General features: G+C 37.2%; 2 protein-coding genes across 2 annotated transcripts; both read left to right on the forward strand.

Moving 5' to 3' along the window:
- The first annotated feature begins 7,273 nt into the window (after window positions 1-7,273).
- On the forward strand, window positions 7,274-11,303 carry LOC130241377 (histone-lysine N-methyltransferase SETD5-like). Its single transcript, XM_056473100.1, has 8 exons — window positions 7,274-7,373; window positions 7,586-7,748; window positions 8,220-8,412; window positions 8,734-8,841; window positions 9,462-9,569; window positions 10,192-10,299; window positions 10,920-11,021; window positions 11,136-11,303. The coding sequence occupies exons 1-8, from the start codon at window positions 7,274-7,276 to the stop codon at window positions 11,301-11,303; spliced, it is 1,050 nt and encodes a 349-aa protein (XP_056329075.1).
- A 1,584-nt stretch (window positions 11,304-12,887) lies between these two features.
- Window positions 12,888-16,724, forward strand: LOC130242246 (uncharacterized). Its single transcript, XM_056474290.1, has 4 exons — window positions 12,888-13,500; window positions 13,583-13,654; window positions 14,084-14,206; window positions 16,157-16,724. Exons 1-4 carry the CDS (start codon window positions 12,891-12,893, stop codon window positions 16,390-16,392), a joined length of 1,041 nt encoding a protein of 346 aa, XP_056330265.1. The 5' UTR covers window positions 12,888-12,890; the 3' UTR covers window positions 16,393-16,724.
- The last annotated feature ends 298 nt before the right edge of the window (window positions 16,725-17,022 follow it).

Here is a 17,022-nt window from a genome sequence, read left to right on the forward strand (position 1 = left end):
ATCAGCACCGCCCACATTTGTCACAGCTACCAAGTTTACCAATAACAAAGCTTGCGATACGAGTCGTTGCAACATGTAGTTAAATCTTTCGAGAATTACGCAGCTATTCACACAAGCCTCACTTGGTGTGAACGCCCCAACAACAAAGTTAAGGTAATTCAGAACAATGGCATCTCAGCCATGAAGTGATCGGGATTATGGTGTGAGTAGAATTTCAGGGGTTGGGCTTGGTTTTGGCGTACCAAGACATTTTGAAGAATTTTATGCTCCCAACTTTGTGGGAAAAGATTGGGGATGGCACAGTAACTGTTATAACATAAATAAATACCAATGAACAAAGCAAAGTCCTTAAAGACAGGGATTAGTGAGTTTGGTGTGAAGGAACTTGACTGGACTGCACAAAGTCCTCAACCCAATAGTACACCCTTGGGATGAATTAGAAATTCAGAAACTGAGTCAGGTCTTTCAGCATCTGTGTCTGACCTCACAAATGCACTTCTAGAAGAATGGTCAAACATTCTTATAAACACAGTCCTTCCCAGAATAGTCAATCCTGTTACAGCTGCAAAGGGTGGACCAACTCCATATTAAACCCTATAGATTAAGATGTCATTAAAGGTTATGTGTGTGTAAAAAGCAAAAGTCCCAACACTTCTGCAATATAGTTTTATTATTGCCTAAAACATACAGAAGTCTACCTTTTAGAAACGTACCACCACCAGTGACAGCTTATGTATCTTTATTTCTGCGAGAGTTGCAGCAGGTTAATACACCATGTCACTAAGCTCAAATCAACTTAAACTGGTTTCTCGTACATGACAGTGAGTTCACTTAACTGAAATGGCCTCCACTGTCAGCAGATCTGAATCTAACAGTGCACCTTTGGGATGTGCTGAAACGGGAGATCAACAAATCTACGGAAACGTCATGATGCTGTCATGTCAATGTGAAATTTCAGAGAAATGTTCCCATCAGTTAGGGGTGTTTTTTCCTGTTAACAGATAATGAACCCATGCTGAACTTAATAACAAAGTCAATATTTTCTTCAGAAAAAAGGTCATAAAGCTGTCACTCTTTCAAAGTTAATAAAATATAGACCTAATATATAGAAGTTATGTACTCTGAACACTTGCTGCTATGCTCCTTTAAATAAGCTCCATTAACATATTTATAAGTACAATACATTTCCAGAACTGTAATTGCTGCTAGATTTCTGAAATTGAAAGTACACTTCCAATTATGCACAATTATTTTCAAAGTGGCAATATATTTTACTGTATGATTGTGAAAAGCAACATGCATATTCTGCTATACTTCTCCATTTGAGGTTCATGAATGAAAATCATGTAACTTTGCAAAAACACGAGTACCAATCCTTTTGGTACAGGCTGCAGTCACTCTGTTACCAATAAAAGACTGTATCAGTGTTTTAATTTTCTGCGTAATGTTGACAGGAAGTTGGAAACTTGCAGTTTGCAGAGGGTCTCATTAGTCTCTAATACGAGGCGTCAAGTGGGCGAGAGCTGCTGCTCCAAAGAACGAAATGAAGTGGGAATCAGCAGCAGCTGGTCTTCCTGATTGGATAATCTGTGTATCTTTGGTCTGGGCGGCCCACAATATGGTGGCAATTTCACTGCTAAGTATGCAATTACCATGCCACAGCACTTGAGGTAAATAAGCGAAGGCGAAAAGGTTATTATTCAGATCTAATGATGTAAGTGGACATAAACATCAATTACGGAGCTATCCCACAGGTGCAGGTCATTATGCTTTGGAAATGCATTGGAAACTATTGTTTACATCTTTTAGGGTATCATAATTTCTCTCTGTTGTTGTTTTCAGGGTCGTACGAGGAAATCAGGGTCATTGAAAGTATTTGACACTCAGTCAGTAGTTCAGAAGTGGAAATGAAATCCATCCCGCTGTTGCGTGTGTTTTGACCCTCAAAGCTCTCCAGGCACCTACAGTTGCCAAGAAACTGCCACTTTCTCCTCAAATCATTCATCTCGAGCGTCACTGCACCTCTCGCACACTCTCTCCATCTCTCATTTCTCCCATACAATCAGCAATAAACACTTTACCCTGACTGGGTGAAGAAACTATGTGATATGATTCCCCGAAGCACCAAATGTGTAGGATTAATACCTCTTATGAGGTGTAAATGAATTTAATTCCCAAATTTGGCTAATCAAGGGTAAAGTTTTAATTTTACCCTGTGAAAACTGAAGATGCATTTTAGATTAATTTACACTGGTTTTGTGAGGAGACCGCAAAAAGAGTGCCTGAAGGGAAATGGAAAAAAATAGATGAAAATAATGCTTTTTAACAGGGTTGTTTAACAGGAACAAGGTTGCTCTGACATTTCAGTGGCGAGTGCGCTGATTCATTCCTCCCTCTTATTCCCGTCTCCTCTCTTCAGCCCACGGATTTTGATGCCATAGGCCTGGCGGCCTGCTTGCCTGCCCCCACTTTGCATAAGAAAAACATTCTCTTAACCCAACATTGTTCAGATGCAGGCAGAGATGAGATTGCACCATTCTGTATCATTCTAGAAAATGGACACTCTTTGCTTTTTTTGGTTTGTTTTGTTTTTTCCTCATTGCCAGAACTTATTTGCCATATTGCTTGGAAAAGCAAAGCGTGCAAAATGATAACTGCTCCTGGCATAGATATGAGTGCATAAATGCCACTAGTGATTTTCCATTACCATTGGTGATTTTCATTATATTTTTGCTGAAAGGTTGATATTCACCCTCACACATAAACAAGTATTGACAGATATCAGGGTTTTCAGCTTTTTTTCTTAAAGAAAGAGTCCAGTTCAGTAGTTATCCAAGATGTAGATACACTGTAAAAAAATAAATCCGTAAAATTTACGGTAAAATAACGGCAGCTGTGGTTGCCATTACTTTACCGTTAAAATACGGTACAAACCGTAAAAGTAATTTCTCATTTTTACAGTAAAGTACCGTATTTTATTAATTTATAGAGGTAATATGTCTGTATTTTGAATTACCAACATCTACTCATCTTTTGTTACACAGATAGACACGTTAGCACACCCATATGCAGGTGGTGATGAGAACGTTACATAATGAACCAGGTCACGGATTTGTACTGTAGCATTTCTACAGATTTTACCATTGAAATCAGGGCCATTTTTTACAGTGTAGAACATTAAACAGACCCCCTAGTTTTTGTGATCACTGTCAAAGTCTATTTTTTTTGAGATCCTGTAAAATTCTTAAATTTAAATGCAAAATAATCTAAAAAAAATGTAAATAATGTTATAAAACATACAATTTCAAACCATATAATCAAATTAGATTTATTTCAATTTGCAATTATTGTTTTACATGACTTAAAGATGTTCCAGCGCACGTGATGAATTTGAGAGTCTCTCGAAAAATGACATCTCACCTGTGCCCTCACAAAGTGGGACGAAATTGTTTTACAGCCTATGCAGTAAGCAGACGCAGATAAAGTGCGTGTGATTTACATGTGAAGTCAATGCAAAGATGTGATAAGCATCCTGTGGCGTAAATCAAGTGAATAACACAGACCGAATTGGCCAGTTCCTGCATTTGACGTGCTTCAATCTGCAAAATAATGTAGGAGCAAACATCTAACAAATGGAGCAATGGAACAGACAGAAAAGCAAGTAGTTTGCAATGACAGAGATTGGTTCAAGGATGACAGTTGCACTGAAGGAACTGAAGGACATTATTTTTGCTTTATATGTATGTATTGTAAAAAAAATCTGCTGGCAGCTGGGGTGCTGAAAAAAAAAAGTAAAATAACTGCCGTTAAATTAAGGAAAAAAATTTACCATAAAATAACGTGCGTTGAACTACAGAAATTTCCGGTAAATTTCTGTAATTTAATGCCGGTTATTTTATGGTAAGTTTCTGTAATTTAACGGTCATCATTTCATTATTTTACAGCCTATTATGATGTGCGTCAAATCGATAAATGATTTTGCTTAACTCGTTCCCTGCTGTTCATGACAGACAACCCTTCCCTGTAATTGACAAGTTTTACGGCAATTTGTGTTTTAGGCGTATTATGGTAGGGGAAGCCTTAAAGCATGTCCTGAGTGAGGTACATGATGTCAGATGCTCTGGGGAGTGAAATCTGAGAAAAAGAAATTATTTTTATTATGGATAAAAATAAGTTATACAAACTTCATTCACTTAATCCCAACCATTTTAGAACTGTTTCAGATCTTGTCTTGACAAGTGACCAAAATAAAGAGGATAGGGCTGAATATATATATATATATATATATATATATATATATATATATATATATATATATAAATATATAAATTAATATATATATATATATATATATATATATATATATATATATATATATATATATATATATATATATATATATATATATATTAAAGGGCACCTATGGTGAAAAATCTACTTTTCAAACTGTTTGGACAGAAATATGTGTAGGTATAGTGTATAGGTGGTCATATTGGGGTGAAATAAACACACCCAGTCCTTTTTTTTCCAATTTAACAACATAAAAACGGTGGAGCAATTGGAGCTGTTTTGAGACCGACTGCAACTTGACGTAGGAGTGTGGTCCCCCCGCTCACCGAATTGATTGACAGCTGCGCGTATTAACATGTCCCAGTAGTCACGTGTATAATCATATTAACAAGACTAGACGTGCGCAAAGCAACTGGGAATAAAAGGTCTGTTCAGTTTGCTAGGATCATCAATCATCAGCAAATGTGATCAAGAGTGAGTTTCACATGTTTAAAATGTTTTAAAACAGAGCATGTGTGTAATGAATTACAGCAATTTACTCAGCACAGCCGTGTATCAGAACAATTATAAAAGAAGACGCTACAATCCTGGTTTGTGGACATTAAATCAGGTTTATTTTGTACATTAATATAACAGATCTCCATACAACAGTGGAGGGTAACCTGTATCCTGTCACATTTGCGTGCAAAAAGAGTCCAAAGCTAAACGCTCGCTCTGTCTGTGTGTGTGTGTGTGTGTGTGTGTGTGTGTGTGTGTGTGTGTGTGTGTGTGTGTGTGTGTGCACGTGTGAACTTTGTAACGACATTGTGTGTGACTCATCGATGCAACTGCACAACAAATACACATGGGTAAAGTTCTTACTGTAGTATTTCTCACAAACGCTACGTGAGATCTGCTTCCTTTATGTCTGTCTGTTGTCTGACGCAGCCGAGGGAGGAGATTAAGGCACTTAGAAAGGCACATAGAAACGGTGGGCGGGGAGGACTAGCTTAAAGGCGCAGTACGACAAAACAGCCCCCTAGTGCAAAAATGTATAAAACAGAATCTTGCAATAGGTATAATGAAAAATCTGATGGGTGTTTTGAGCTGAAACTTTACAGACACATTCTGGAGACGCAAAACACTTATATTAAATCTGAAAAAAATGGCTAACTTAGGTGCCCTTTAAGTATTTATTAAGTCAGATTTATTAGCCCCCTGAATTATTAGCCCCCCTGTTTATTTTTTTCCCCAATTTCTGTTTAACGGAAAGATTTTTGAGAACACAGTTTTTGAGATTTTTTGAAGATTTTTTCAACACATTTCTAGACATAATAGTTTTAATAACTCATTTATAATAACTGATTTATTTTATCTTTGCCATGATGACAGTAAATAATATTTTACAAGGTATTTTTCAAGACAGTTCAATACAGCTTACAGTGACATTTAAAGGCTTAACTAGGTAAGTTATTGTATAATGATGGTTTGTTCTGTAGACAAATCGGAAAAAAAAAAAACATAGCTCAAAGGGGCTAATAATTTTGACCTTAAATTTGTTCTTAAAAAATTTAAAACTGCTTTTATTCTAGCTGAAATAAATCAAATAACACTTTCTCCAGAAGAAAAAATATTATCAGACATACTGTGAAAATGTCCTTGCTCTGTTAAACATCATTTGTGAAATATTTAAAAAGAAAAAAAATTCAAAAAGGGGCTAATAATTCTGACTTCAACTCTCTCTCTGTGTGTGTGTGTGTGTGTGTGTGTGCGTGTGTTCTGGTAATCATCACGTTGTGGGGACATGAATCTGTTTACACAGTCACGCCATGGGGACCTCTGCCGTTGTGGGGACCAAAAATCAGGTCCCCACAAGGTTGAGCCATATAAATGAATAGAGGAGCTGTTTTGAAGGTGCTGGGTGGAGTTTCAGCTCTGGCCCATATTACACGTCTATGACTGATTGTTGGTGTGTGAAGGGAGAGCTCCGCTGCGCCCCCAATTTTTTTGACCGTTACTGCACTCGCTTCTCCTCACACACATTTTCTATATATGGTCGGTACCGCCCACTTCCGGGTCCTCATTAGGTACGACAGCAATTCGATGTAAGTGAAGTGTTAATTGGGGCTTACACAGACGGAGAGATTTATGTGAGATTCGATGGAAGAATATTTGAGAAGAAGATTTGACACCGAAGTTTTGCAGTGGGAAATATAAAATACAAGGTAAGTGCAAATTAAATGTAAATGACTTAAGTTTAACTAATGTTAGATCTACATAAGTTGGAGGCTAGTTAGCTTAGCGCTAATTAGCACTGGAAGCTAATGCCACATGTGGCCTGAAATTATTTCAAATTATTGTTTTTTTACACTTCTCCATTGCATAATGATACAGTTAATGAAGATTTATTTTTCACTGAAAAACTTTAGTACTTCAGTCGTTAGTCTGTCTGATTGCCATATTGAATTGATTCTGTTAATATTAAGTTTGTTTCTGTCTAGGTTAATTTTAATACAATTTTATCTTTCTTATTAGGCCACAATTTGTGGTGTTAAATAACATTAAACATTAGTAAGTCAAAAACTATAACAATACTGTGTTTTTTCCCCCACATTGATTAACTGGACATGTGTCAAAGTAATTAAATGAAACTTAATGTTAAAACGAGATGAATAAATTATTAGTGTTAACCTTTACTTAGGTTATGGTCCAGATCAGTAATTAAATTATTTTGCAAGGCTAATTTACCTAAAGTAACATATTTTCATTTTGTGAGAGATTAGAGCCCGAAGGTTAATTAGTAAAAGAGTTAAATTAGTGTGTTGATCCTCTTAGAAAGCTGGAATTGTGTTGGAATTTGCTAAACTTTCATATAGATTAATGATAATGGGAATGACCAGTTGCATGACAATGTTACTATCTGATTATTGAATGCGTTTAATTCTGATTGTATATATTCACAGTAATTTTTTTGTAAAAATGTTTTTTTTTCTCCCAGTTAAAAATGGCACCGCGAGTACCCCCTCTTAAAGATGCCATGCATCATGTTGTTGCAAGGAATGACAAATCAAAACTCGAAATAAAATACATCAATGCTGTGAAAGGTAAGTTGGTAATGCTTGAGTTTGAGCTGGCTGTAACAAAACTGTGCACAGCTGTGGCTCTGTGGAAAAGCATCTGGGTATGTTAACTAGAAACCTGGTTACAGTTTATTTTAAATAAGCTACTATGTATAGCTACTATGTGCGCAGTTACCATCCTTTATCTGCAAGATTAATTTCTTTTTTCCCTTTTGTGAAAATGTTTGTTTTTGCAGGACGTGGGCTATTTGCAAAAGGTTCATTTTGCAAAGGTGATTTTGTAGTCGAATACAGGGGGGAGTTTATAAATAATGCTGAGCTGGAGAGGAGGAGAAAAATTTATCACCCGTCTTGTTCCATTTTCATGTTTGAGTTTAAATGGAGAGGGAAAACATGGTGGTAAGACATCACGTGCACCTAAGCAATATTCCATGTGCTATACTGTAGTTAAAAAGGCCTCATTTTCACTGCTAGTTTTGATTAGTTCCAAGTTATTTATTTTATTTTATTTCTATAAAGAGTGACCATATACAATGTGTGCGTTTTACACTACATTTAGTGAAACACACTAAAAATAGCATGTATGACATTGCACATGGTTTTGCCCACGCTTGTTAGTAAATTAATATCAAGATATGCATTGACTTTATAATTGATTTATTTTCCACATATGAATAGGGTCCCAAACCAATCTAAGACACTTCTTTCCTATACTTACACATTTGTGGCTTTTATGTGATCTGCACCCCATTTTTTTTCCTTCCCATGTGTAATCAGAACCCTGCAGTGTAAATGTGGCCTAATACACTGATTTGTGATGAGAGTGTAACACTTATATTTTTCCTTTTTCATATCTTGTAATATTTTTAGCATCGATGCATCCAGGGATGATGGATCATTTGGACGGATAGTTAATGATGACCACATCCATCCAAATTGTAAGGTCAAGAAAATAGATGTAAGTGGAAAGCCACATCTCTGTTTATTTGCAATTAAAGACATCAAAGAAGGAGAAGAAATTGCATACGATTATGGATCAGATGACTGCCCATGGAGAACTCAAGTAAGCTGCACAGCATTATACACAATAGCTCATCAATATGTCAAGTAATTTGATGCCTGAAAAGATTAGAATTTTATTATATCAATATAACATTATTTCATATAACCTATACCAATTATGCTTTGTCGGTTACTTTTTTTAATGCCAGAAAGTCTGTTGACTATACTATGTACAGTCTTAAACTAATTTGGGCACTAAACAGTGGGGCGTTGTATGCCTGGGTAAATGGATGAAATGTTTACACAAATTATACCTTCATCAGATTTATCATGCATGTTTCCATGTTCTAAAATTTCCTCTTATTGATGTGGTCTCTTATAGATGACTAGCATGGCCGCTAATAGCAGCGCAGCAGATGACTCCAACCCTTCACTCCACTCTGAAACTCAGATGGGTAAAGCTTCTGATTCAGCAAGGTCTCCTCAACAGGTACATTCACGTTCATAGCTTAAGATTCAAGTCTGCCTTCTGTTTTGTCACGTTTTCTTGTTATTTATCTATGTTTTGCTTCCTATCTGGTGTAAATTAGCATGCTCAGCAGTTTAGCAACATGTGTCCAGTAGGTTAGTGGTAGTGCAATGTTTCAGGCCAGTTTTGTCCATCTCAAGTTATTTTTCTGGCTTAGATGTTACTCTAAATTTTGCACTCACGACGTCCCCACAACACACTTTCAGTCTGTGTGTTGGAGTTTACCCTTGTGCATTAACTGTGATGAATCGGGTCCCCATAAGTAACTATTAACATTGTGTGTGATGTCCTCATGAAGCATGTTTTACTTAAGGGGTGTGTGTGAGCGCAAACAGAAGTTGGAGTTCATACTGGTTTAACTTGCCTGAATTTAGTCCCCATAAGTAACTATTAACATTGTGTGTGTGAGGTCCTCATGAAGCATGATTTACTTTAGGAGTGTGTGTGTGAGCGCAAACAGAATTTGCTGGACAGGAATAAATGTTTAAGCTGAAGTCGACTGTCTCTTAATGATATTTCTGAAGTCATGAGGTGTGTTTCCATGTTCTGAAATTTCCTCTTATTGATGTGGTCTCTTATAGATGACTAGCATGGCCCTTAATAGCGACGCAACAGATGACTCCAACCCTTCACTCCACTCTGAAACTCAGATGGGTAAAGCTTCTGATTCAGCAAGGTCTCCTCAACAGGTACATTCACGTTCATAGCTTAAGATTCAAGTCTGCCTTCTGTTTTGTCACGTTTTCTTGTTATTTATCTATGTTTTGATTCATATCTGGTGTAAATTAGCATGCTCAGCAGTTTAGCAACATGTGTCCAGTAGGTTAGTGGTAGTGCTATGTTTCAGGCCAGTTTTGTCCATCTCAAGTTATTTTTCTGGCTTAGATGTTACTCTAAATTTTGCACTCACGATGTCCCCACAACACACTTTCAGTCTGTGTGTTGGAGTTTACCCTTGTGCATTAACTGTGATGAATCTGGTCCCCATAAGTAATTATTAACATTGTGTGTGTGATGTCCTCATGAAGCATGTTTTACTTAAGGGGTGTGTGTGAGCGCAAACAGAAGTTGGAGTTCATACTGGTTTAACTTGCCTGAATTTAGTCCCCATAAGTAACTATTAACATTGTGTGTGTGACGTCCTCATGAAACATGATTTACTTTAGGAGTGTGTGTGTGAGCGCAGACTGAAGTCGCAAGACAGGAATAAATGTTTAAGCTGAAGTCGACTGTCTCTTAATGATATTTCTGAAGTCATGAGGTGTGTTTCCATGTTCTGAAATTTCCTCTTATTAATGTGGTCTCTTATAGATGACTAGCATGGCCGCTAATAGCGACGCAACAGATGACTCCAACCCTTCACTCCACTCTGAAACTCAGATGGGTAAAGCTTCTGATTCAGCAAGGTCTCCTCAACAGGTACATTCACGTTCATAGCTAAAGATTCAAGTCTGCCTTCTGTTTTGTCACGTTTTCTTGTTATTTTTCTATATTTTGCTTCCTATCTGATGTAAATTAGCACGCTTAGCAGTTTAGCAACATGTGTCCAGTAGGTTAGTGGTAGTGCAATGTTTCAGGCCAGTTTTGTCCATCTCAAGTTATTTTTCTGGCTTAGATGTTACTCTAAATTTTGCACTCACGACGTCCCCACAACACACTTTCAGTCTGTGTGTTGGAGTTTACCCTTGTGCATTAACTGTGATGAATCGGGTCCCCATAAGTAACTATTAACATTGTGTGTGATGTCCTCATGAAGCATGTTTTACTTAAGGGGTGTGTGTGAGCGCAAACAGAAGTTGGAGTTCATACTGGTTTAACTTGCCTGAATTTAGTCCCCATAAGTAACTATTAACATTGTGTGTGTGACGTCCTCATGAAACATGATTTACTTTAGGTGTGTGTGTGTGAGCGCAGACTGAAGTCGCAAGACAGGAATAAATGTTTAAGCTGAAGTCGACTGTCTCTTAATGATATTTCTGAAGTCATGAGGTGTGTTTCCATGTTCTGAAATTTCCTCTTATTGATGTGGTCTCTTATAGATGACTAGCATGGCCGCTAATAGCAGCGCAGCAGATGACTCTGACCCTTCACTCCACTCTGAAACTCTGATGGGTAAAGCTTCTGATCTGTCTCCTCAACAGGTAAAGGCCTTGCATGATTTTTAATTATTTTTTTTTTTTAGCTCTGGTCAGCTTTTTTATTTTAAAATCTCAAATACTGGAGTATTGTCAAATCGTATATATACTTGTTTACAGATTGAGAGACAGCATCAAATTGAAAATGAGATTAGTGTGCCAAAACTCAGACGGACAAAAAGTATCTTGGTAAGTTTTCAAATTCAAAGGTCGCTCAATGTCTTTTTTGTAATAATCAGGGATTTTGCTTGGAGCTGCAATCAGAATATCTTTATTAGCATTCACTGAGTTAATAGTGTAATGTATTCTCATTTTACAATTTGATTATGAAATGTCAGAAAAACGCAATTAGTCAATAGTTAAAGGAAATGATGCAATGCATGTTTTTTTGTTCTCTCAAATGAACTGCCCCAAAACAGAAAATATTGTATTATAATACTGTATGTTAATACACTGAACAATTAATTGTCAGTTCCACCTTTTTCCCCCCCACGTTTGTATAGATGAAAGATGTAAATCTTCAGGATTCTGATGAGCTCTTTGATTCTACTCCAGAGAGTTCAGATAATTATGTTCCAGATTCTAACTCTGAAAGTGACAGCGATGTTAGCCTTACACAAAACCAGGCAACATGTAAGCTTGTTGATGAACTGGATGTTGATGAATCTAGCTCTGCTGGTTTCCCAGAATGTGACACAACAACATCAGATACAATTCACGGCCTTGTGTCAGAAGCATCTGGAACAGAAGAACCCACTTCAAGTAAAAAAACAAAAGACAGTGTAGTTGTTAGTGCATACCGAAAAAAAGATGGGAAGAGAGTGTACAACAAGAGGCATTACTGCTTCTTTTGCACTAAACCTTATGCAAAGATGGCAAGGCATCTGGAAAGTTCACATGCAAGTGAATCTGATGTGGCAAGAGCTCTAAGCTTTCCAAAGTGTTCTAAGGAGAGAAAAAAACTGCTTGATTATATTCGCAACAGAGGAAATTATTCTCACAATGCTGGTGTTATGGAGTCAGGAAAGGGGGAATTGGTGCCATTCAAACGACCACGCGAAAAAGTGCAGGGAGAAGATTTCATGCATTGTGCGTATTGTCAAGGACTTTTTACAAGAAAGGTCTTGTGGCGACATATACGCACATGTAGGCTTAAACCGCAATCCGTTTCTCCCAAACCTGGAAAAAACTGTGTTCAGTCCATGTGCACCTACACTGGGCCTGTCCCTTCAAACATGACCAAAAATCTGTGGGGAGTAATCAGTGCCATGAATCCTGGCCCGATCACCGATATAATAAAAAATGATAGAGTAATTACTGAAATTGGGCAGCACTTGTTGAACAAAGGTGGACTGTCAGATAAAAATAAACAAGGTGTGCGGGAGAAGATGCGAGAACTAGGCAGATTGATTCACAATGCTAGGCGAGTCACCAGCTTAAAAACACTGGAAGATTGTGTAAATCCAAACAAGTACATGGAGACTGTCAAAGCTGTCAAGCATACATGTGGGTATGACAGTGAAACTGACAAATTCATGATTCCATCACTTGCAAATAAGCTTGGAAATTCCTTGGTTAAAGCAAGCAAACTCTTAAAAGCGCGAGGCTTAATCTCAAATGACAAGCAGCTTGTGAAGAACACCACTGAGTTTCAAGAGGTCCATGCAAGTAAGTGGAATGAGGTGATCTCGGCTACTGCATTGAGGAATATCAGGGAGGCAAAGTGGAATGTGCCCACTCTCATGCCTTTTACTGAAGACGTGCAAAAAATGCATACTTTTTCTTAGTCAAGCACAAGATGAGTGGTTCAACCTGCTGTCTGAAAGTCCCTCTACTAGATCATGGGTTGAGCTGGCAAAGGTGTGTCTTGCCCAGATGATTCTCTTTAACCGGCGCAGAGAAGGAGAGGTAGCAAGCATGCCTTTGTCTGTGTTTTTATCAAGAGACATATCTGATCCTCATGAGGACGTGGACTGGGCACTCTCTGAAGTGGAGAAAAAACTCTGCAGACACTTCACAAGGGTTATCACCAGGGGAAAGCGTGGTCGACCGGTTCCAATTCTTCTGACTCCCAAAATGTTGAGCTCCTTAGAACTCCTTGTTGAGCAGAGAGAGGCTTGTGGTGTTTTAAAAGACAATGCCTATATGTTTGCTAGACCAGAAGCCATGACACATTTCCGTGGGTCAGACTGTCTCCGTGGCTTTGCAAAGCAGTGTGGTGCAAAGTGTCCCAAGGCACTGACATCTACGAGGCTGCGAAAGCATGCTGCTACTCTTTCAACTGTGCTGAATATGACGGACACCGAGATGGACCAGCTGGCTAACTTCCTTGGGCATGATATAAGAATTCATCGTGAGTTCTATCGACTTCCAGAGAAGACCCTGCAACTTGCCAAGATCAGCAAGATTTTAATGGCTCTTGAGCAAGGAAGATTAGCAGAGTTCCATGGCAAGAACTTGGATGAAATGGGGATAGATCCTGATGGTGTGTGTTATTATTACTTGCATTTAAATACCACATTTACAAGCATTTTACCAATGTAAAGCTGTTCTTTGAACTTGCACAGAAAAAGTGGAAATTGACTGTGAAGATGAGGAAGATGACATTGAGGAAGGACACTGTTCAACTATTGTAGTCGGTCTGTATTGCTGTCAGATACACTTACATTTTAGAAGTAATAGTTTTGTCATGACTACCGAAAGCCTGACTTGCAAAAACATTGTTCCAGTATCAAAGTCCGCACTAAAGATGCTTCAGTGTGTTGAACTAGCAATTTTTTTTGTCAAAACTACTTGCATGAATCAAATGCAGTAAACTTTATTTAATTTTTTTATTGAACTTTTTAGCAATTGTGGTTGAGAAACTTACATTTGTTGCACACTTGTGTTGGATCAACTTATTTTTGACAATGGTCACAGCAAAGACATTTGCAGGTGTAGTTCAGTTATATCTGCATTGATGAATAAACATCACATTATTAGGTTTATTTGACTTTTTTACAATAAGTGTTAAACCACGTTATATTATTTATATATTTTTAACATTGAGCTATTAATATTTTTTATAGAAACTTCAGAAGATGTGGCCCTTCCTTCTGCCGAAATGAATTTGTCACCATCACCCAAAAGAAGCACTCCGTCAGATCAGCGAATGTCTTCTGGAGCCAGCGCTATGAGGCTGCCTTGCAAGGGTGAACTCTTTACATTTTGTCTTTTATATGTCTGTTGCTTTTAGATAAATGTAAATGAGAAGTGGCCACATGTAACAGTAGCCACCTTATGAATACATAAAAATAGTACTACTATTTGTCATTTATTGCTTACAAGTATTTCATAACTTTATCATTTCAAACCCATCAGTTGCAGTCCACAGTGTCAGCTGTAAATTCAAGTACACATGTATTTGCCCGTTTAAAGGTGCAGTAGGTGATCTGCCTAAATGCTTACCGGTTAGCATTATATCTTTCAAATACAATTCCTCCCCTGCCGTCCAGAGCCGTGCCTTCTGAAGTCACGAACGCGCACATTAAAAATGACAGAGACCCACTGGATCATGTCATTCACCAGTTTGAAAACTTTAAAGTACTTTATAATACTACAATTCTGAATGAGAAACTGTATCATATCTAGCAGGTTTTCAGTTATGTAGTTTGCGATCAAAACTTGTCATAATGTGCAATATTTTATGCATGCAAGAATCGCTGGTCCCACTCTCTACTGACCACTGTATGCTTAGTGGTTGTCCAGTGGCATGCAGTAATTACGCTTACTACTAAGCCATACTTGCATGCTAATCCAGAGCGAATATTCAGAGTAGCGGTGAACAGTATAGGGAGCGCGTCACAGGCTGTCATTGTGCAAAAATGACCCAACGTGAATATAAAACTTAACTTCAGCTCAGTAAAGCAGGCTAGGCGGAATAGTGCTGTTTACCAATGTTCTTTTGTTAAACTAAATATAAATCTACATTATCGATGCTGTAAAAGGACTTTATGAAACTGAAAATGATAACATCAGTCTATCACCGGAAGATTTCAGAGGCTGAACAACACTCCCGTGCATAGAAACTATTCATAACAACACAATCAGCTCTACGTGACTAAAATACTTTTAAAATGGGACATTACCTGTCTAACAGAAATACTTCAGCCATAATGTCGTCCTTCCTCACTCCGATATTAATTCAGGAATTTTAAAGTTGTATAGAACATTTGTTTTTACCACTGTCACTCGTGTCCATGTGACCGAGGACCTGCGTGAACGCACATCAGCGGATCTGTGTGAACGGCTGCGTAGTTGTACAAATCTGCATTTGCTGACACAGTTTGGGCTACTTATCAGAATAATGGGAATTATCATCCCAACAATATTTAATTAGATGAATATTTTTTTAGTCTTATGCCTCTCCCAGAATATAAAAATACATATAAATACATTTAGATCAATTACTTTAATCATTACTATTGGAATGTAAAGAGACTTTTAACCAGCACAACAAAACATGTTTCTGAAGATGATCACCCACTGCACCTTTAATTCACTCTGCTACTTGTCTTTAGAGAACTTTTTAAATCCTTCAGAAATCCACAAATGAAATGTCTGGCTTGAAAATAAACACAATTTCATTAATAGTTAGGGCAGTAGAAAACAAAAAAGGACAGAAAAGTATTACATTTACATTTATTCACTTAGCAAATACTTTTATCCAACTTGACATACAAATAAGTATACAAGACCAGAAAAGCAGCAATATGTAGATGTAGTAACCAATCTCGATTAGTGTAGCATTGGGTGTGTGTGTATAGGCTTACTTGGTTAATATGTCTGTAAGGTGCTTTAAGTGGGCCTAAAATTAAATGTTGTTTTAATAATTAAAACATCAGTAACCACTAAACCAGTTTACTGAGTGGATTAATGTAGATAGTAGATAGAGGTTGTTTCTATTTTGTCTTTTCATTTTTCACCAATAATCATTTCGTGGTAGGTCACTGAATGTAAAAAAATTACTATTTGATTTACCTATAAATAGTATTGCATTGTCATTTTACTTTTACTATAGATGCTAACATTAATTTTAATTACAGGAGTCGAATTCTGACATTCACTGTTATTAATTTCTTTTTTTTTCTGATCACTTCAAGGTAAAACTACCAAAAAGAAGAGTCAGAAGAGTCCTTGGCAGCAGCCTGAGGTGCAGGCAGTGGAAAGGCACTTGAAGCCGTTTATTTTATCTGGCACTGTCCCAGCAAAAAGGGATTGTGAAAAATGTCTGAGAGCTGAACCTGAAGCTTTGAAGAACCGCGATTGGAAGACAGTAAAATTTTACATATATAATCGCATCACAGCATACAAAAAAAAATTGGAGAGTAAACAATAGTATAAATATAATCGTTCATGCCAGGAAGTATGTTTAAGAGTTAACAAAAATAGAATAACTTTGTTTGACCATTTCAGCTTGTGGTTTTCAAAAACATGCTGCAAAAGTTTCCAATAGTGTGTCATGTACAAGCCAAAGAGCGTTGGTCTGTGTTTCAAAGATGTATTTGTTCATTCACATCTGTAAAAGGAAGTATGTGTTAAATATAGTTAAAGGGATGGTTCACTCCAATTTTAAATTTGTCATTATTCCTCCTAGTGTTTTTAAACCCTTGATACCATCCATCTTCAGAGCACAAATGAAAATATTTTAGATGAAATGCAAGAGCCCTCTGACCGTTCATGGACACCAATAATCATAAGACATTCAGAGTCCAGAAAAAAAACAAGAATATTCTCAACAGTAGTCATCAGTTGATCATCTTGAAGCTATGAGAATACTTTTGTGCACACAAAACATAAATTATGACTTGGTTCTTCACTTCTGTGTCTGTTAAAGGTGTGCATTTTAAAGAGCGCTAAGCAATCATGTATGCCCCATGCTTTATTTTAAAAAGAGAAAGTTGCATTTGGGCATCCGTAGTATACAGTTCATCAGTGTACAGTGTTCATGAATGTGCACTATATACTG

Source organism: Danio aesculapii, chromosome 15, assembly GCF_903798145.1.
Source record: "Danio aesculapii chromosome 15, fDanAes4.1, whole genome shotgun sequence".
Classification (NCBI taxonomy): domain Eukaryota; kingdom Metazoa; phylum Chordata; class Actinopteri; order Cypriniformes; family Danionidae; genus Danio; species Danio aesculapii.